This window comes from Amblyomma maculatum, chromosome 9, assembly GCF_055883805.1.
Source record: "Amblyomma maculatum isolate TAMU_Amacu chromosome 9, ASM5588380v1, whole genome shotgun sequence".
NCBI classification, from domain to species: Eukaryota; Metazoa; Arthropoda; class Arachnida; order Ixodida; family Ixodidae; genus Amblyomma; species Amblyomma maculatum.
Window position 1 is genome coordinate 82,475,962 of NC_139352.1, and position 16,311 is coordinate 82,492,272.

At 46.6% G+C, this 16,311-nt stretch overlaps 1 protein-coding gene across 3 annotated transcripts in view; it reads right to left on the reverse strand.

Annotated features, from left to right (window-relative positions):
• Aps (diphosphoinositol polyphosphate phosphohydrolase 1 Aps) overlaps positions 1-16,311 on the reverse strand; it is a 63,168-nt gene that overhangs the window by 22,480 nt on the left and 24,377 nt on the right. Inside the window, exon 2 of one of the 3 annotated variants that reach the window (XM_084579271.1) lies at positions 9,820-10,202. The exons of the other annotated variants lie outside the window; for them this stretch is intronic. Within the exon in view, the coding sequence (XP_084435397.1) occupies positions 9,820-9,894 (75 nt within the window). The 5' untranslated portion in view covers positions 9,895-10,202. The remainder of the gene's footprint in view (positions 1-9,819; positions 10,203-16,311) is intronic. 3 annotated transcript variants of the gene reach the window in all.

Here is a 16,311-nt window from a genome sequence, read left to right on the forward strand (position 1 = left end):
TTAAGCTCCCAATATGCTTCTCATCTCACTTTCCTGTACTCCTTTAAATATGTAGATAAATCTCATGTAATGTCTTCTGTGCCGTACGCCTCTGCTCATTCCTCCAAGCCTCCTACTGCTCACCATCTCTTTGGGACGGGACCTGAGGAGATCGACCAGAGTGAGAGCCGAACCGAGGGTCCCACATCTAACACCATGCAGGCCTGTCTCCCGCGCCCGAGAAGTCAGAACTCCTACTTTTGAATCACTCTGCCTATCCGAGCTCACAAAACTTCTTGCCATGCCTCTGCACGCCTCCAAAAATGCCCGGGCTCTCCATGCCCGTTTCTACCTGTCAGTGTGTAACCCATTTACTACGCCGAGTTGAGACCATCCTCTGGCCTGAAGGAAGCTCACGCCTGTATACTGGCTCATACCCTGGCTCTTAAAAAATTCCTTTACTTCGTACCATATCTTTCATTCACGCAGAGCCAGCTAAACATTCGCAACAGCTCTTCACGGCCTTTATAAAGCTTCTCTCCGTCTTCTCATAACCAATCCCACCGATAAGTTTTGTGCCACCGGGCTCTTTCATCCTCTTCGCAGTCTCATTTCCCTTCACCGCGACCGAAAGGTAGCTCGCCTCTCCGGCACAGTTCATAGACGCTGGCTTTTAAACCAGTCTAACATTTCCCCCATCCAGTGAGTCCCTCTGCCAACTCCTTCCCGCCAAAGGCTACTAACCTCCGTATACTTCCTCTTCTAGCCAATATGTCGCCGGTCCTGCGTGCTGACCGCCATGATGCTGATTCTCATCACAGTTCGCCCTTCAATACCCATGGATTCACTTACACGGATGCCTCTTATGTGGCTCCTCGCGGGTCCGGAAGTCAGATCCTCTTTCATCCTCATCCTGTCTACCCCTGTCACTCACACTAACGGCCCCTTTCTCCACCCTCCGGATATTACCTCGCTCGAGGTCCTCTTCATCATTCATGTCATTCAAAGTTTCTATTCTCTCCCACCTGTGCCTCAGTATATTATCCACACTGACTCCCAGGCGGCTATCTGTGCCATTCAATCAAAAAATCTCACACCTCATCTGTCCACGGAGCTCGAGGCCGCACTTGTTGCGCTGTAGCCCTGCCCCATCTTCCTCCGATGGATCCCTGGACACTCGGTGATTGACGGCAATGAGCTGGCGAACCAGCTCGCCCGTGAAACTCGTTATCGGACACCGTTCATCCCCTCGCCCAGGTCCTTAGAGGGCGGCCGAGATCATCCTCTCTCTCCGTACGGGAGGCTCATGTCCTTCGGCAGATCCATCATGCCCCAACTGCCCTTCCCGTTATGCCAACCTCTCTCATTGCCTATTTTTCTGCCCGGTTGCGATGCAACCGGGTTTCTTTCCCACCCCTTCCCATAATATCTGGATCTGGGTGGACTGGATTAGTGCTGAGAATGAGGAAGAACAGCGACTGCTCGTCCAGCAGGCCATCGATGTATTAGGCGCCTAAGTGTTGTGCTTCAATAAAAACTGCTACTAACTACTACTACTACTACTACTACTACTAACTACTACTAACTACTACTACTACTAACTACTACTACTACTAACTACCACTACTGCTACTACTACTACTACTACTACTACTACAACAACTACTACAACAACTACTACTACTACTACTACTACTACTACTACTACTACTACTACTACTACTACTACTACTACTACTACCACCACTACTACTCTGACTTAAAACCAAGTAACAAAATAACGCTTTCTGGGAAACGCAACTGAGTCGCGCATTTAAGTACCATATATATGTGCTCTAAGGGAAAAGGCATCAGATTCAAACCTTCAAACCATACTTTTGCGTTGTGGCTAGCGTATATCGCAAGCGAGTTCGAGAGGGTCGTCAGCACCGCAGCATTCATTGACGTCAGCGCGGCGTCAGCCGTTCCCACGGTGTCCCGACAGTGGCTGCGTGTCGCCACGATTTTATCTAATCGCATGCGCTCTCGCTCGCATCGCTTGCATCGGCGTCCACTCAGCGGTCGGTACATCGCACGGAATGCCGCTTTCTATGATCAGCTGATCACATGTCCCATCTCCACCCACGAGATACACCCATATCACACCCGCACTCACAACCCGCAGAAAGCAAGGCCGACCCGGCTTTAGGAACATGTCAGAAACAAGGCAATTCAGGAGGTGGCGCGCCCAGATAAGAAAGGCGCGACAGCGCCATATAGTGATAAGATGCAGCCGACGACACGGGAAGCCCTCGCACCAGATCAAGATAAGAGTGAAAGAGTTGCAGAAGAGCGTAAACAAGCAATTTCCGAACCAGACCTCTTATAACTCGCGTCCGCAACCACGCGCAAATAGCGTGACTGACATCGCCGAATCAACGTGACAGAGACGACGTTATGTTGGTTACCAACAGGTCATATCGAGGCCGCAATCATGTGCCACAAATAGAGAAGATGCGATGCGATTCACGAGATAATAATGCGAGAAGAAGAGGTTTTCAAAAAGAAATATTAACGAGGCGCTCGTTATAAGGTTCGCTGCCAAGTGGCTCGAAACGTCTCGAAACGTATACACGCTAAGTCAAGTAAGTCAAGCGGCGGGTGTTTTCCGATAGTATCTATTTGTATTTGCGCTTTCCATTAAGAAATTATGAGTAAATAAAGTACTGTGAAAGCAACAATGATGAGGAAATACTACCAGTTCACACATACCTCGTCAGATCTGACACCCCGCCACTTGCACAGCACTGACACCGGGTACGCCGATTGGCTCACCCTACCCTGGGAATTTTCTCGGAGGAGATTTTAATCCAAAACGCGTTTGCACGAACGCAGATGAAGCTTCGGTTTGGTTTGTGGGGTTTAACGTCCCAAAGCAACTCAGGCTATGAGAGACTCCGTAGTGGAGGACTCAGAAATTTCGACCACCTGGGGTTCTTTAACGTGCACTGACATCGCACAGCACACGGACGCCACTCCACCTTCACGGAAAGTCTCACGGCCTCGCGGAAGCTGCCGTGTGACTGCATCGGATTGGGGCTCAACAGTCCGTGTAACAGGGTGTAACAAACACTTGACGTGTTGGCAAGTTCCCGCTCGATGCCGCATGCGATAAAAATTTTGAGAAAAATTTCCTTTCTCTCCTCTCGGTGATCGCGGATGCACTCTTACGTAGCAGTACTAGTAGTAGGAGTAACAGATTTCAAAGAAGAGTAGATAAGGGACAATGAAAAGCCTGATGCAATGCCCTAGAACTGACGCCGCTCCCTATAACAGCACGCCTCCTATAGAAACAGCGGTGCACGCGTACTTCCCCATAGATACACACCGCAATCAGTGAGTAATTACTCATGAAAGGAGTACAGACACACCCTTTTTTTTTTTTGCGTATTATGTCTCCGGAATGGTGCGTCGCACACGACCGAACGTGATGTGATTACACCTTTAACCAGCTTCTGGAAACAGTGACGAACAACTCGCAAAAATATACGCTTTTTATCATTTGGTTGGAAACATCCGACGAGCATGCTAAGCATCATAGTGCGGGCTTTGTACTAGTACGTCAATATTACTTCGCTTGATCTCACTGCCAACCCATCCTCAGCATAGCCAACCACACCAGCACAAAATCGAGGCAAGTGCTTTTATTTATTTTTTTACGTCGTTAACACTACTTTATATGTAACCCATAACGAACCTCTGCTAAATATATTTACAGGACTCCGGTATGTCTCTAATATACTACTTGTGTACTAGTGCCCACAATAAAACGGAGCACACGAACGAACAAAATTTCGTTTCGCGGCGCGCCCTGCAAGCGGGTGTATATGTGTATAGCTTGGATGCGTGTGAGCCACCCGGATGTTCCCCTTGTTAGTCTCATAAGTAGCCCGGATGAAGGAGACCGCTTTTTCCCCAAACCCGCGTTCCGTTTTATTTTGTGGCCACTAGTACGTATAAGCAACGGCAAAACGTAATGAAAAAAAAAAATGAAATTCCTAGCCTTCACAGCAGGGACAGCATGCACTTCAGGAAGGGTATATGTCGGCAGAGTGCCCGCACTTCGTACACTTGCACCATAAATAGCATCGAATGTCTCAACGCGCGACGCATTTCCGCACCGATACATATGGCACTACTGGCAGCAGCAACGATCCGAGTCCAAAGAACACGTCTCACTAACAAGAACAAAACAGCGAATAATTAAGCGAAGATTCGCGAGCCACTGAAGCTGTTCAATGCGCTTGCGACGCCCACAACGTCGTCAGCAAGTGTAGAGCAAGTGCGACGGGTGTAGGGGCGATACAGTGGGGCTGCCAGTGTGACGCAACGCTATCAGCGTCGTCAGATTCGACTCCCGTGCATCGCACGGTAAGACGAGAAGCTAAGGACGCATCTGGTTCGACGGTGTATAATGGAATTCCGGTCCGTACACACGTCGACCGCTCACGAAGATGTGGCGGCTTCGCCACTGAGCGTAGTCGTCGCGAAGTCACGTCTCGCCCCCAGAAACGACGGCGGCGGCGGCGGGGCGCAGCTACCGTATTAACGCGAACATAAGCAGCAGACCTGAAAGGACTTCTAAAAATAAATATTATAGCCCTATGCTCGAGTTTCAGATAGTATAACTTAAAGCCAGAACTACCGCGGCAAGTGTAATCTATCGGAGGGCGAATTTGTTTTTTAGCGACTTAGGATGTGAGGGACGCCATACTGCAGGGCTCAGAAAGGGTTGATGATCATGAGTTCTCTAATGTGCGCTGACATCTCACAAGTACACGAGATCCTTCCGTTCCGCCTCCGTAGATGTACTGCCGCCGAGGCCGGGATCGAACTCGACACCTCGGCTAAGTAGTCGAGCATCCTGACCACTGAGCCACCGCGGCACTGACGCGAGTCTTCCTTTGCAGGTCAGGTGCACTGCTCTGTTCAAGAAGCGAGCGTCTGATTCTAATCAAACAAGATCAGCTAGGCAAGTTTTACCAAATAAGGAGCTCTAGAGCTATGGAACAGTATGAAATTATACGCCTTAGGGATCTGATTTTGGTTCTAAAGATAAATTCCCCAAATCAAACTTTTCGTTAAGGCAACAGTTCAATATGAAGTAGCCTTCACAGTGCGTGTTTGCTGTGCTTGAAAAGGCCCGGACAGCCACAGCTGAGCGGCAACGCAAACTGCATGCTTATTATATCTGCGTTTACACGGCACACATGGCTTGCCGTTCCCCATTGCCTGACTGCCAAAACGCTCTCATGCGTGGCGATACGGAGGGCGCCAAGCTCGGGGATGTTATCTATTTTTATTCTTGAAAACAGGAGAACGACCTTCGACACTGCCGTTTTGTTTTCGTTTCGTTTTTCAGTTTAAGTGATATTTACACGACTTCTCGAAATTTTCTTTCGTCTGGGGAACAAAGTTACGGACTCGTCGCGAAAGCGTCCTCGCATCCGACACTAGTGGCGCAGAGCGCGGAGCAGGGTCTGACCTCGGCATTGCGAAGAGAAAATTCACATTCCGCCGCACAAGAAGTAATAGGAAAGAGTAAAGAGAACAGGGCGACAGCTGCGTTGTCGTGAGCTCGGCAGGGTTTCCGAGTGAGTTGCAGTGACGTCAGCGTGAAAGGTTACACATTCCGCCTCGAGCAGTATGCTAAGGTTTCATCTCTGCTTAGCATCAAGATTGCAATTGCAGAGTGAGAGTATACGCGCACGGCGGTACGTTGTCTATAAGTGTTCGGTACATCTTAAATTCCTTCTAAACACTCCTTTTCTCGCCCCGTTTTTCTCTTCTTTTACAGTGACCTAAAGTTCAGCTGCTTTTAAGCCTTCAAATTATCAGCCTGCACGATGGAGCCCTCCACTACGGCTCCTCTCTCCCACTCTCCACTTTCACCCCCGCCCCGCCCCGCCGGGGTGGTGCAGTGGTTATGGCGCTCGACTACTGTGCCCAAGGACGCGGGATCGAATCCCGGCCTCGGCGGCCGCTTTTCGTTGGAGGCGAAAAGCAAGGTGCCCGTGTGCTGCGCGATGTCAGAGCACGTTAAGGAAGTTCCCCAGGTGGTCGAAATTTCCGGAGTCCTCCACTATAGCGTCTCTCATAGCCTGAGTCGCTTTGGGACGTTAAACCCCACAAACCAAACCAAACCAACCAATCTTTTACAGTGACCTAAAGTCCAGCTGCTTTTAAGCCTTCAAATTATCAGCCCGCACGATGCAGCCCTCCACTACGGCTCCTCTCCCCCCCTCTCCACTTTCACTCTCACCTCGCTCCTTTTTCTTACAGCGTGGTTCAGGTATCCACAGAAACAAGTGTGACAGATACGGAGCCTTTCCTCTGAACCAATTATTATTATTATTATTATTATTATTATTATTATTATTATTATTATTATTATTATTATTATTATTATTATTATTGGTTGGTTCGTGGGGTTTAACGTCCCAAAGCAACTCAGGCTATGAGAGACGCCGTAGTGGAGGACTCCGGAAATTTCGACCACCTGGGGTTCTTTAACGTGCACTGACATCGCACAGCACACGGGCGCCTTGCTTTTCGCCTCCATCGAAAAGAGGCCGCCGAGGCCGATTATTATTACGTACGATGCGACGGATTCTCTGTCGCAGCAGCTCAAATTTCGCACGAACTGATACTTACTACTCCCAATATAATGTACGGCTAGCAAAGCAGTATGCTTTCGTTTCCATTACATTCCTCGTCAAAACTTTCGTCTTTTGCAGGCGAGGTCAACTAAAACAATGTTAGAAGGATGCCTAAGCTTCGTCTTAAGAGCAGACGCGATAGTGCCTTTAATACCGCATTTTCATTCCGCGAATTTGAGGCACTGAGGGAGAAACTGATTTATACAGCGTTTGCCATGATGCAGTGTAGTAAACAGCGCCTCCCGTGGCGAAGATGGAAGGCAATCAGCGAGTAGCGCTCGTATAGTCACCATCAGACCAGCCTTCGAAGCCGCCAGGTGCCAAGTTATATCGGCAGTCTGATAAAGACAGAAGGGCAAGGGCCGCCCTCCTGATTTTTTCTATGCTATGTAGAAACGCACGCATTCAAGGAGCTTCCCTCTTCATGTATATGCCCTCAACGAGAGAGCAGCGCGGTAATGAATCGGAAGTTAAGAATAGCGACATGAAGATCGCCATGCTCCCCATCACTAGTCTTCGATATTCCTCTGCAGTGCATAAAAATGTTCTCTCTTCTAGAATTACACGATTGACTAGGAGTGACCCCGAATAATGGGAGGTCACCATAAAGCTTTATAGGGGCCGCGTAGTAATGATGTCATAAGAGTAAATTGTTATTTACGTCTATTTTCTTTTGTATCTTTGACTTGTAAAGGGGGCTGCCGACCACCGTGCTGCCGACTCTAGTCAAGTCGCCCTCTTGTGTGCAGCGCAATGTCAGTGCACGTTAAAGAACCCCAGGTGGTCGAAATTTCCGGAGTCCTCCACTACGGCGTCTCTCATAGCCTGAGTTGCTTTGGGACGTTAAACCCTACAAACTAAACAAAACGAACCTAAAGCGACTTTTACCCGCAGCCTCCTCCATCATGGATGGGTATAAATTATTATTATTATTATTATTATTATTATTATTATTATTATTATTATTATTATTATTATTATTGATTTCTTATTTTGTGTTCTATCCGTGTGTGTAAAGCTTGTGTGTGCATTTTCATTTTTCTTTTTAATTTGAGCTGCAGCACGAAGACCACATGGTTGTTCCTGCACGCATTAAATAAAGATTGAATGATCGATAGATATTGATTGATTATTATACGTTATCTTCGGAAACTCGCTCTCTTCGCTTCTTTGGAAGGTCACAGCGCCCTTTTATATTCAATTCAAAATTGTTTTATATATATTTTAACCTTAACACTGTATATTCGCATCTGTAATAAGATCACTTTCAATGACTGCATTTATTTATTGTATTTGACTGTACTTTGTTCTCTCTATTGGATGCTTTTCGTGTTGCTTTTCAAGACTTCATCGTTTTCATTCCATATACGTGACTCACCTTTTCTAAATTCCACTTCATGTGTTATTTGTTCCTTCTTTTGTCTTCTATCTGTATGTGTAAAGCTTGCGTGTGCATTTTTTATTCTTATTTGTGCTGCAGTATTAGACATATGGTTGGTTGTTCCTGCGCACACTAATATAAAAATTGATTAACTGATTGCTTGCTTGATTGATTGATTATTGTTGTTATTCTAAACATATACATCATATCACTACCACTGAACACGCGCCTACCAGCCATACACGCAAAATAGCTAAGTTTTATTATGCTTGATGTTCGTGAACGCTGTGTCTCTGAAGAAGATTAAGGGAGAGCGTTTTCTGCTAAAAGCGCTCCCTCAGCTGCTAGTTAGAAACTAGTCAAGGCACCTTTCAAGAGTCTGCTGGTTATAAAATATCAGATGAGTGGCGCTATACTCCTCATTTAATATAGACGGGGCCAACGTAGATAATTCGACAGTCATTAGCAGTTAACTGAACGTTAATAACCGCTCGTTTCCTTTGTTCCCTTAATGAGCACCCCGATTCGACGCCAAAGCACTCGCGCATCTATCACTCCCTAAAGAAGGCCTGGATCGTTATAATCATTGTCGACCTTTCGGCGGGTCGCTCATTTTCAAAGGGAAAGCGCCCGGTCGCCTCTGAAACAAGGGAAGGCGCAAGAGAATAGCAGTGGATTTAATTACACCACTTGAAAAACTTCGAAAACTTGCTACTTTAACTTTTTTTTTTACCCAACCCCTAACTAGAACCAGAACAGCGGATCGAATCAGAAAGGAGAGAAACACCGCCGCTGACGTCACGTACCAGTCCGGAACGTACACGACGTTCAATTAAATTTCTCAACACGAATGACGTATATGAAGCTTGCAAAACGTCTCGCTTTCTCTTTCCGTGTCTTGATTATTAAGAGGAAACCAAACTATGCACTCAAATATGATACCGCAGCTGCGAACTCCACGGGGTCCTCGCGCAAACGGCTCATGTGTATATATATCTTTTCTCTTTCTCTCGGCGTACGGCGAGCGCTCAGAACTTGTCGCAAGATGAGAGATGTTATAACTGCGGAGCAATTCCTTTCCTTACGAAAGGTACGCGAAACGAAGAATGCCTATTCAATCTCTTCGATTACACGCAGGATAAAAAAAGAGACGAAAAGTAGAGATCTTGCCACATATCAACTCCTGAAGCACATCCAGCGCAAGACACGTCATCCATCAAACGCGTAACCAACAAACGACGCGCCTGTCAGGTCGTCGTCGACGACACAGCTGCCGCCGCAGCGTTGGCTAGCGTCCCGAATTTATATAGAGAGAAGGATCGGCGAAGGGACGCGGGGACACCCGGAAAAACAGAGAACAATGCAGAGTCGTCGTCCGTCACGTGCTCCACATTGCACACCACAAAGGACGCGCGACCGGGGGGGGGGGGGGGGGGGGCGAACCCTTATTCGCGGCGCTGCCATCCCGCCGTTCTTCTCACCCGGGGCTTTCCCTCATCCGTCCACAGAGCGTAAACAGCGGAACGTGCGTGCGTGTGTCTGTGTGTGTGTAACTGTGCGCGCGTTGCGTGTGAGTACGTGGAATTATGCCAAGTGGGCCAGAAACAGGAAAAGCCGAGCGGCCCAGCACTTTCTCTTAATGCTTACAAGGGGAGGAAGAAGGGGTGTAAAAAAAGAAACAGCAACTACAGCAGCGGGAGGCTGCGGCTATCCCTGAAGCACGCAGGGCACGTACGCTTGCAAAACAAAGGCAGTACGCACGCAGTACTCCCGTAGAGGCTTGATCGGTGAGTGCCGTGCTGGAGGAGGACACGCAAAACGGAAGAAGTCCGGCATGGGACGTCGGCGTCATGAGGAGAACGCCTCATCAACCTGCAGACATGTGCAGGACATCCGGAAGCCCGGTCACCCGATGTGTTACGAAGGACATTTTGAAGCACGGTTACTCGGATGGAAGACATCTCGATGCTTGGCCACCTGGTGAAATACGGAGGACGTTTTCAAGCCTGGACTACACGGTCTGGTACCAAGCACATTTTGAAGGCTGGTCGCTCGACGCAGTGTGGACCTGAAGGCCGATGGTAACTCGGTATAGCGTGGAGTTCATGTGGAAGCCTGGTCATTCGGTGCGATGAGAAGGACACCTGTGGACGAACAAGCGGTGCAACACATAATCATGTCATCAGTCACGCTTGAGGCCCAGCCACGAAAACGTGAGGATAAAGGTTAGTTCAACATGCAACCGCATCACGTGACAGCCGCGTCATGCAGAGGGTGAGCAAGCGCACGGATTCGAAATACCCCAGAAGAATTCCATTAACGGGGCAAGCACACACCTAACAGTGCTCCCGTCTGTGGATCAGGACATCCACGGTTCGCCGATGAAGAGAGCGACTTTAACAGCTTTAAATCGTCGGGCTCTGCTTCACCACGAAGAAAATAAAAAGAAAAAACAAAGTTGGAGAAGAAATGCAACCTTGCCTGGTCCAAATTTTAATGACTCGTCGTCGGCTGATGACCCACCTGCGACCGTCAAACGAACTGCTTAGCGTTGGGCACAAGTAGAAAGCTACCGGTGATAAATAGCATAGCCAATATCGGGGCTCGCAGGGGGCGCCTGCGTCGGTCAGCTCCTCTGAAAACTGGCCACACTATACAGTAATAAGCCGGAGGATTCAGTGTGATGCTTTCGCAACCAGGATGATTTAAAGGCTGCGGAGAGAGTATCTATAGCAGACTGTTGCGACAGAGTGTGCGCGCTCCCTTCTTGCGAGCTGGACTGTGTCAACGCGGAAGCCATCATCCCATTGCCTCACCCACCCCGGACAAGATTAATGCCGTCACGCGCAGAATAAAGGAAGTTTGTAAGACTTGTTTCGCTACCCGCGAAGTCGGTCGCAAAGGGCGTGTGAAGTGCGGCAGGTTAATAAAGAGTCTTGCAGCGTAGCGTTAACGCATACTTCGCTATCGCATGCAGCAGCCGCCACCAGCAGAGTATGGCGGCGCTATGCTGAAACTCTCTCATGAGGAACTCCTAGAGAGAAATGCGGCGGCACCCGAAGGATCAAGATGAAGGTGCCTTGTACGGAGTCGCTTCGCATACGCTATGGAGAAGAAGCGTCGCTAGAAGTGGCGGAAGTGACGTGATTGCATGCCATTTGGCATGTTATGTAGTTTGGCATACTGCTTCCAGGACATCGCACTAAAATTGCTGGCATCAGCTGTACTAAACATACATTGTGAGGCCAGACGCACGCAAAGATGAGATATTATTATAGGCCGTTACCATTGAAATGAACACAACAGGCACAAAATGTACCGATCCGCTTACCAAAATAATAATGCGAGCTGAATAATCAGAACCGAGTGAAGGATAAACTAAAGGGAACTCGCACTTCATGAAACAAAGCTATTATTTAGCCGATCACGGACGCCCTTATTTTGCATCAAAGGAACTGTTTAAAAGCAATCGCAGGTCTTCATTTGGTCACACAGTGGAGCAATTCTGAAAAATCGTCAAGTTATTCCTCTTCTGTTGGTGCTCCCTGTTCCACCCTAAACCTGTCTTCCCTTTCGTTATTTTATCTTTCGCATATTTTCGTCACGTGAATGCGAAAATGGTTCATCGATTCTCGGCGATTCTGTCTGTTTATTAAGCGACTTAAAACGCTTACTGGCAATTGTATCAATTAACGTCAGTGAACTCCGAAATTTTTTTACTAACGGATAAATAGCTTCACCAATCCTGCTTGCACGTGAAGAAGGTAATCGGTATTCTTCAAATAATAAGATAATTATAAAAGTGCGCCTTTCGAAGCTCAGGTAAGAGACTGTAGAGCTCCCAACACTGGACAGAAATGACGCGAAGTCGGCAGGCAAGAATATCGCACCCCTTCCCCGCGACCTCAAAGCACAGAATGCATTATGCACACGACGAGCTCTCGGCCCGGGAATAACTCCCGCGATGTTACACAACGGTCGGAAAGCCGGTCCGCCGCCTAAACAAACACACTTCCCTCACCGTTCGCAACGTGCCATATAGCGTTTATTTGCGAACGGCGCGTTTGTTCAGGGGCCACACACACACAGGTCGTAACGATCTGAAACCATTGAGGCACGGCACGCGGCCACGTATATGAGACAGCGAACAGCACGAAGTCAGTCGGAAATAATGCGAAAAATAACATTCAGAAGAAGTCTGCATTCCAAGTGCGACAATCACCCATGCGAACGTCATAGACGGGCGAAAACCTTGCTTGTGCCTCGAATGGTTGCCACACCAACTTGTGACGTCACAGGCGCTGTCGAGGCATCAAAGCGATGAGTCGACGACATGCACGGAGCCCCCCTTCCTCCCCCTTCTCCACCCCTTGCCACCTTAGTTGCGCCGTAGGCTTATAAGACATCAGCAACAGACCTCCATGTAGCGACAGATTTGTTCTCATTCTCATCAAAATCCTAACATTAGCATTCAGGATGACGTCATACTGTTTCGTTTGCCATTTAGCATCTGTCTGCCACTGAAGTTGGAGGCTAGTTTGCGACAGCGATTCGAACCGACGACCAATTTCAATTCTGTGAAATAAAGACGTTTAACACTTAGACGCAATCTGTAGCAGTTTCTCAATGCTAAACCACAGAGCGAAACCACGCCAAACCATGTCATACAGTGTTTTCGCACGTCTTAATCGGTTTAAGAAGAGTTAAACACGGCTAATATAATATAATATAATATAATATAATATAATATAATATAATATAATATAATATAATATAATATAATATAATATAACATGATATAATATAATATAATATAGTATAATATAATATAATATAATATATAATATAATATAATATAATATAATATAATATAATATAATATAATATAATATATCTTTGTTATGTTTGTTACAGTGCTGGTCAATGCACATCCCCTGCATGCACGTTAAGCGCGAAGTGCTCACGAAAAGAATGGTAAACTGCCAGTGGTCGACAGGTTTATACAAATTGAAAAATACTGAAATATGAAACAATACAGAACAGCCAAAAGCGAAGCTATTACAGCCCCAGTAAACCGACAGACTAATAGAAGAGGAGAGAATGTAAATGTAGTAGCTTAATGATGAACATTCCACGCATACCTATATATAGCATACTCCTTTTTCACTAGCATGCTTTTAACCGACCGCTGTTACCGACATATTCTGCCTTTCGTACAAATTATTCAAACTAGCTGCTTCCAAGGCTATCGCTTATGACGCAGCGAATACAAAATAATACAAACGTTAGAAAATAAAGAACTTAAATGTATTACAGATTCATCTTGCTCCTGAAATAACACACAGGCATCGCTCTTCTCTTAACAATAGTGCATAAACTTTTTCTTTTGTTTCCCTTCTTAAAAGTTCTGCATTTATTCGCCTTATTCTGTATTAGCCTTAGAGTCACTTTGCTGTGGCTTCGGAAACTCGCACTGGTCTTCAGACACCACAAATAACGCCCGATGGGGGCATCTATATGGTAATAATAAGTGGCGATGATAATAAAAGCTACAGGAAAGCTACAGCAAGTTACTATAAGTCTTTACAGTGCTCTGGGATACATACCAAATATGGTAAAGCCAGAATGTTTTATTATATTCCATCTATAACCTACAAATCCTTGACAGACATAAATTATTGCTCGCCTGCCGTAAAGTTTGCGCACGGGTCTAAGACCTTTTGAAATGTTTTGAACGAGAGCTGATTTGTTCATCTTTTTCTATTAAAGCTGTGCGATAGATTTACTGTATTCCGCGACGTACTTTCATATTATTTGACTGTGTGCGTACTGCTCTGCCAGCCAGCCATTGACCTACAAAGCCACCTGTGGCGTTGGCACGTCGCACAGGTAATGTGTGTGTTATAATAAACAACCATTTATTATTAAATACGGTTACAGAAGAGTTACAACAGGGAACAATAAAAAAATGAAAGCATGAAAATGTGAAATAGTAATAAAATAAGAAAACGCGATCGGATTATGAAGGCACGATACCGTAAAACAGTCACCAGAGAGCGGTAGATAAACGTTCCCACTTTTTTTTTTTTCCCAGTTTTTTCATAGCATTCTTTTTATTAGCGCGCGTCCCGAATTGTGCTATGTCACGAATTGTTTTATTTAGCACTGATAATACCAAGCGCAACGCGCGTTTGATGTTATTGTCGCGCGCGCTGTAATCGATGTCGCCATATTCCTTCTTTATTTTCTCTGTTGTTTGGTCTATATACTCCTATGCACTGTTTTCTTTTTTCTGTTCACAAATGCACTGTTTCCTTTTGGACATCGCTGTACGCAGCTTTCGAATGTCAAATAAATAAGCGTAAAAGCAAGTACGCCCGGCGCACACGAAAACCCGCCGAGCGCATAGCAAAACACTGCACTCTTGATTTCACACGGAAATCCTGAATGCGTGAGAACGAACACTGGAATATGACGTCAGCACCCCACATAAGCAGCCCAAACTGGTTCAAGACATGAACTAATAATAGCTGTCCTTGTGTAATTAGGAGCAACTGACACTGCGCCGTCAACCGAGAGGCAGGCGGAGTTCCCCATACATGGAGAAGCAGGTGTTAATAGCCGAGTCGTGTCGGTAAGAAGCCCCGAAGGATGTTATATACGATTTCCTCTCGATATGCCTACCAGCTGCGAGCCTCAGCCTCTCCAGTCCGTTTCAGTTCCTTCATACGCCGACATCGAGAGGGGCCTTTCGAGGCATATACGTTGGCCCGTATAAAACGAGTTTGAAATACGACAATCGAGCAGACACGATCCCGGCCCTGGCAACGATGACTTAGCTGGCAGCGACCGTTACGGTAAAATATATATGTTAAAGGGGAGAAGACTCGTAACAAAAGCAAAAAAAAAGTATGCTACAATGAAGAAAAAAAAAAAGGGGGGGGGGGGGGGGGGGGAGCTTCCGTGGCGACACACAGAAAGTTATCGAACTGACTCACAAAGTGCTATATAGTTTACACAGCAAAGGAGCCGGATATGAACTGCTATATAGTGTGCTGGAACTCGTCTATCGCGACCTAAAATTGTCCAGATTTTTTTTTTCCTTTCTTTACTTGCATCTGTGAAATCCTAAGTGAAATAAAGATAAATTCGATTACAAAACGAGGCCAAGAGTACACAATAGGAGAGATTTGCTGTAAACTATTTTGGAGACAAACTCTGCGACTCCTCGACAGACATGGGCGGCGATAGATTATTTGCTCGCATCGAAGTTCTTCCTGCAAATTTTCCCGTTTCTTCGATGACGTTCACACACATAATACATCACTGTACTCCAGCGAGATTGCGTTGTTCCCCTTCGAACATTCTTCCACGGATATATTTCGATGAGGCAAGATGGTGAAGTAAAACAAAAAAAAAAAAAAAAAAAACAAAAAAAACGCCCGAACAGTGGCATTTCCAGAATTAGTTGCGAGACCGCGCTCGTGTGTCCACTCATCTTAGTCCTTGTCGGTGTGCGCTGATAACATCAAAAATATATTTCAGGCCGCTTTGAAAATTCCGATATGGCCTGAAATTAAACCTGCGCTATCCACCACTCCGTCCCTAATGGCGAACTTCACACGCCAAGCTTACATTATAAAAGCAATAATAACTGATGCACGGGAAATGAAAGTCGCCGTATCTGTCCTACGTATTCCGTGGACGCCTAAACCGCGCCGCACGGGAAGGGATAAGAAGGTGAGAGTGAAAGTGGGAAGAGGTGCCTTAGTGGAGGGTTACGGAGTAATTTCGACCAACTGGGTATCTTTAACGTGCGCTCACAACGCACAGCACACGGACGCCTCTTCGTTTCGCCTCCATCGAAACGCAGCCGCCAGCGGTCAGGTTCGAACCTGGGTACTCTGGTACAGTAGTCGTCTTACAGGCCATTATAAAGAAACGATTCACGGTTATGGACAATTCTTCGAGGAGTTCGCCGCGCTCAGTTTTCTTTCCCTTCGCCATTGGCTCACTTCTGAAGCTCGCCCAATGAAATGCGGTACAACGTTTCCTGCAACTAAGCCACACTGTACGAAACACTAATTTACCACCGTTCGCACTTTGAGCAACTTCTTCCGCCGTCAGCTTCGTATATGCGTGAATCGCTTTCTAAAGCCATCGGTCGTGGCCAGGCGTACTGTCACGACCGAATGCGACGTCACGATGACGTCAGTTCCGGTCTTAGACATGAGGTGGACGTAATGAATGATG